At 52.3% G+C, this 2,500-nt stretch overlaps 1 protein-coding gene across 3 annotated transcripts in view; it reads left to right on the top strand.

The window, feature by feature from the left end:
• The window catches only part of LOC141797431 (serine/threonine-protein kinase PAK 1-like), a 53,556-nt gene that overhangs the window by 34,982 nt on the left and 16,074 nt on the right, over window positions 1-2,500 (top strand). For all 3 annotated transcript variants that reach the window (XM_074678766.1, XM_074678765.1, XM_074678763.1), the window contains 2 exons: window positions 550-697; window positions 800-837. In XM_074678766.1, the coding sequence (XP_074534867.1) occupies window positions 550-697; window positions 800-837 (186 nt within the window). The remainder of the gene's footprint in view (window positions 1-549; window positions 698-799; window positions 838-2,500) is intronic.

The raw sequence follows: 2,500 nt of genomic DNA, 5'->3' as shown, positions 1-2,500 counted from the left end.
TTGACTCTGAAAACTCTTTTTGCCCTAAATTCACCGTGTTCACCGCCACTTCATTCATGTTTTCACACGCCAGGTGGATTACGTTTAGACTCCACAAAGAGACTCCAAATGTGTCCACTCCCTGAGCTGCCCCCTGCTGGTCAGGAGGACACAGCGTTTTGGCAGATGCAGAAATGTCAGAGTGTCAGCAAAACCACCAACGCTCTTATTTTCAGGAAAATCACAAAAATCAAATGTTTGTTTAAAATCCTGAGAGACCGCAGCAGCACGCGCTCCATCTCCACCCGCTGCAGTCTCCACCCGCTGCAGTCTCCACCCGCTGCAGTCTCTCCACCCGCTGCAGACTCTCCACCCGCTGCAGTCTCCACCCGCTGCCGTGGGGCAAATAATCTGATCACACTAACAGAAAAATATCATTAAATTCAATAACCTCCTCTATTTGTGTGTGTGTGTGTGTGTGTGTGTGTGTGTGTGTGTGTGTGTGTGTGTGTGTGTGTGTGTGTGTGTGTGTGTGTGTGTGTGTGTGTGTGTGTGTGTGTGTGTGTGTAGGGGATGCCGGAGCAATGGGCGCGCCTCCTGCAGACCTCCAACATCACCAAGCTGGAGCAGAAGAAGAACCCTCAGGCCGTGCTCGACGTGTTGAAGTTTTACGACTCGAAGGAGACGAGCAACAGCCAGAAGTACATGAGCTTCACAGGTAGGAGACACACACACACACACACACACACACCCAGAACACACACATCACTCCATCCTCCCTGTTAATGACTGAGTCTCTGTGTGTGTGTGCTCTCTGCAGACAAAAACACAGACCCCTACAGCTCCAACACCACCACAGTAAGTTCCTCCTCCACCCTCTGCCCTGTGTGTGTGTGTGTGTGTGTGTGTGTGTGTGTGTGTGTGTGTGTGTGTGTGTGTGTGTGTGTGTGTGTGTGTGTGTGTGTCATGTCTGTCAGAGGAGGAGTCAGAGGAGGAGTCACTGCAGCTGGACACCAACCTGAGGGGGGGTAAGACTGAAAGGTAGACTCTGTGAGGAAGAGGAGCGCGTCTCCTCCATCAGGGTGATGAAGGTGTGAAAGGATTATCAGAGAGGAAGGAGGGAGCGCTGCGGCAGGAGGAGATGAGGAGATTAAAGATGGAGGAAGAGACGAGGTTTAATCTTCCATTTGACATGACAGAGCAGGGAGCAGGAGGAGAGGAGGTGATGAAGGAGGAGGAGGGGGAGTGACTGAACAGGTGAGAGGAAGAGGACAGAAGGACAGAGAGGAGGAAGGAGAGGAGGAAGGTCAGAAGAAAGGAGAGAAGGAGAGAAGGACAGAAGGACAGAGAGAAGGAAGGAGACAGAGATGAGAGGAGGATCCATTTCATGGACAGCGAAGCGTCACGGAGGCTGGAGGAGGCTGGAGGAGGCTGGAGGAGGTGGTAGGAGGTGGTAGGAGGTGGTAGGAGGCTGGAGGAGGCAGGAGGAGGCTGGAGGAGGCTGGAGGAGGCTGGAGGAGGTGGTAGGAGGCTGGAGGAGGTTGTAGGAGGTTGTAGGAGGCTGGAGGAGGCTGGATGAGGCTGGAGGAGGTGGTAGGAGGTGGTAGGAGGCTGGAGGAGGCAGGAGGAGGCTGGAGGAGGCTGGAGGAGGTGGTAGGAGGCTGGAGGAGGCAGGAGGAGGCTGGAGGAGGTGGTAGGAGGCTGGAGGAGGTGGTAGGAGGTGGTAGGAGGCAGGAGGAGGCTGGAGGAGGCTGGAGGAGGTGGTAGGAGGTGGTAGGAGGCAGGAGGAGGCTGGAGGAGGCTGGAGGAGGTGGTAGGAGGTGGTAGGAGGTGGTAGGAGGTGGTAGGAGGTGGTAGGAGTGGAGTTAGAACCCACAGTTCGTCCTGAGCCGTACCTCCAGGTCAGAGGAGTTTGTTTTGTTGATGTTGGAGCTGAAACGTCTCAGTGCTCTGAGTTTCTCCTGCAGCTGAAGCTGACGCACAGCGAGCCGTCAGACGTGATGACATACAGAGTGTGTGTTAGCAGTTAGCTTAGCACGGAGCTCCAACCTTTATAAATGTTGTTTTACCTTTTTTTTTTAACCTGGATTAGAATTTAGAGAATGAAAACATGAGATTATTACAGATTATATCAAACACGTTGATTAAAAATGATGAAGGAGTGACTCCTGGTTTAGAAACCTGTAGTTCCTCTGTTGGCCACTAGAGCTGGAGGCCAGAGTTCATATCTAGAGCCAGGTTGAAGTCAGGGATGTAGAGTTGGGTGGAGGCTGTCAGTGAAACGTCGGGCTAACAGCTCGTATAGTTTCAGGGTTTAAATAAAAAAGAAGAAGTCACTTCGTCCTGGGATCAGTTCACGGCCTGTGACCGACAGGCTGCAGCGTAACGAGAGCTGAGATTTCCTACGTTAGTCTGAGAACGGCTACTCTGATCTAAAGTCAGAGTTTGATCTGAAAATCTGCTGAAGGAGCAGAGAAAGTCTTTTCTTTAACACCGACTCTGCACCGTCAAATTATCAACA

Source organism: Halichoeres trimaculatus, unplaced genomic scaffold (genome assembly GCF_033239565.1).
Source record: "Halichoeres trimaculatus isolate MK-OKI-2021-1 unplaced genomic scaffold, fHalTri1.1 fHalTri1_scaffold_9, whole genome shotgun sequence".
Lineage (NCBI taxonomy): Eukaryota > Metazoa > Chordata > Actinopteri > Labriformes > Labridae > Halichoeres > Halichoeres trimaculatus.
This window is presented reverse-complemented; position numbering and strand designations above follow the sequence as displayed.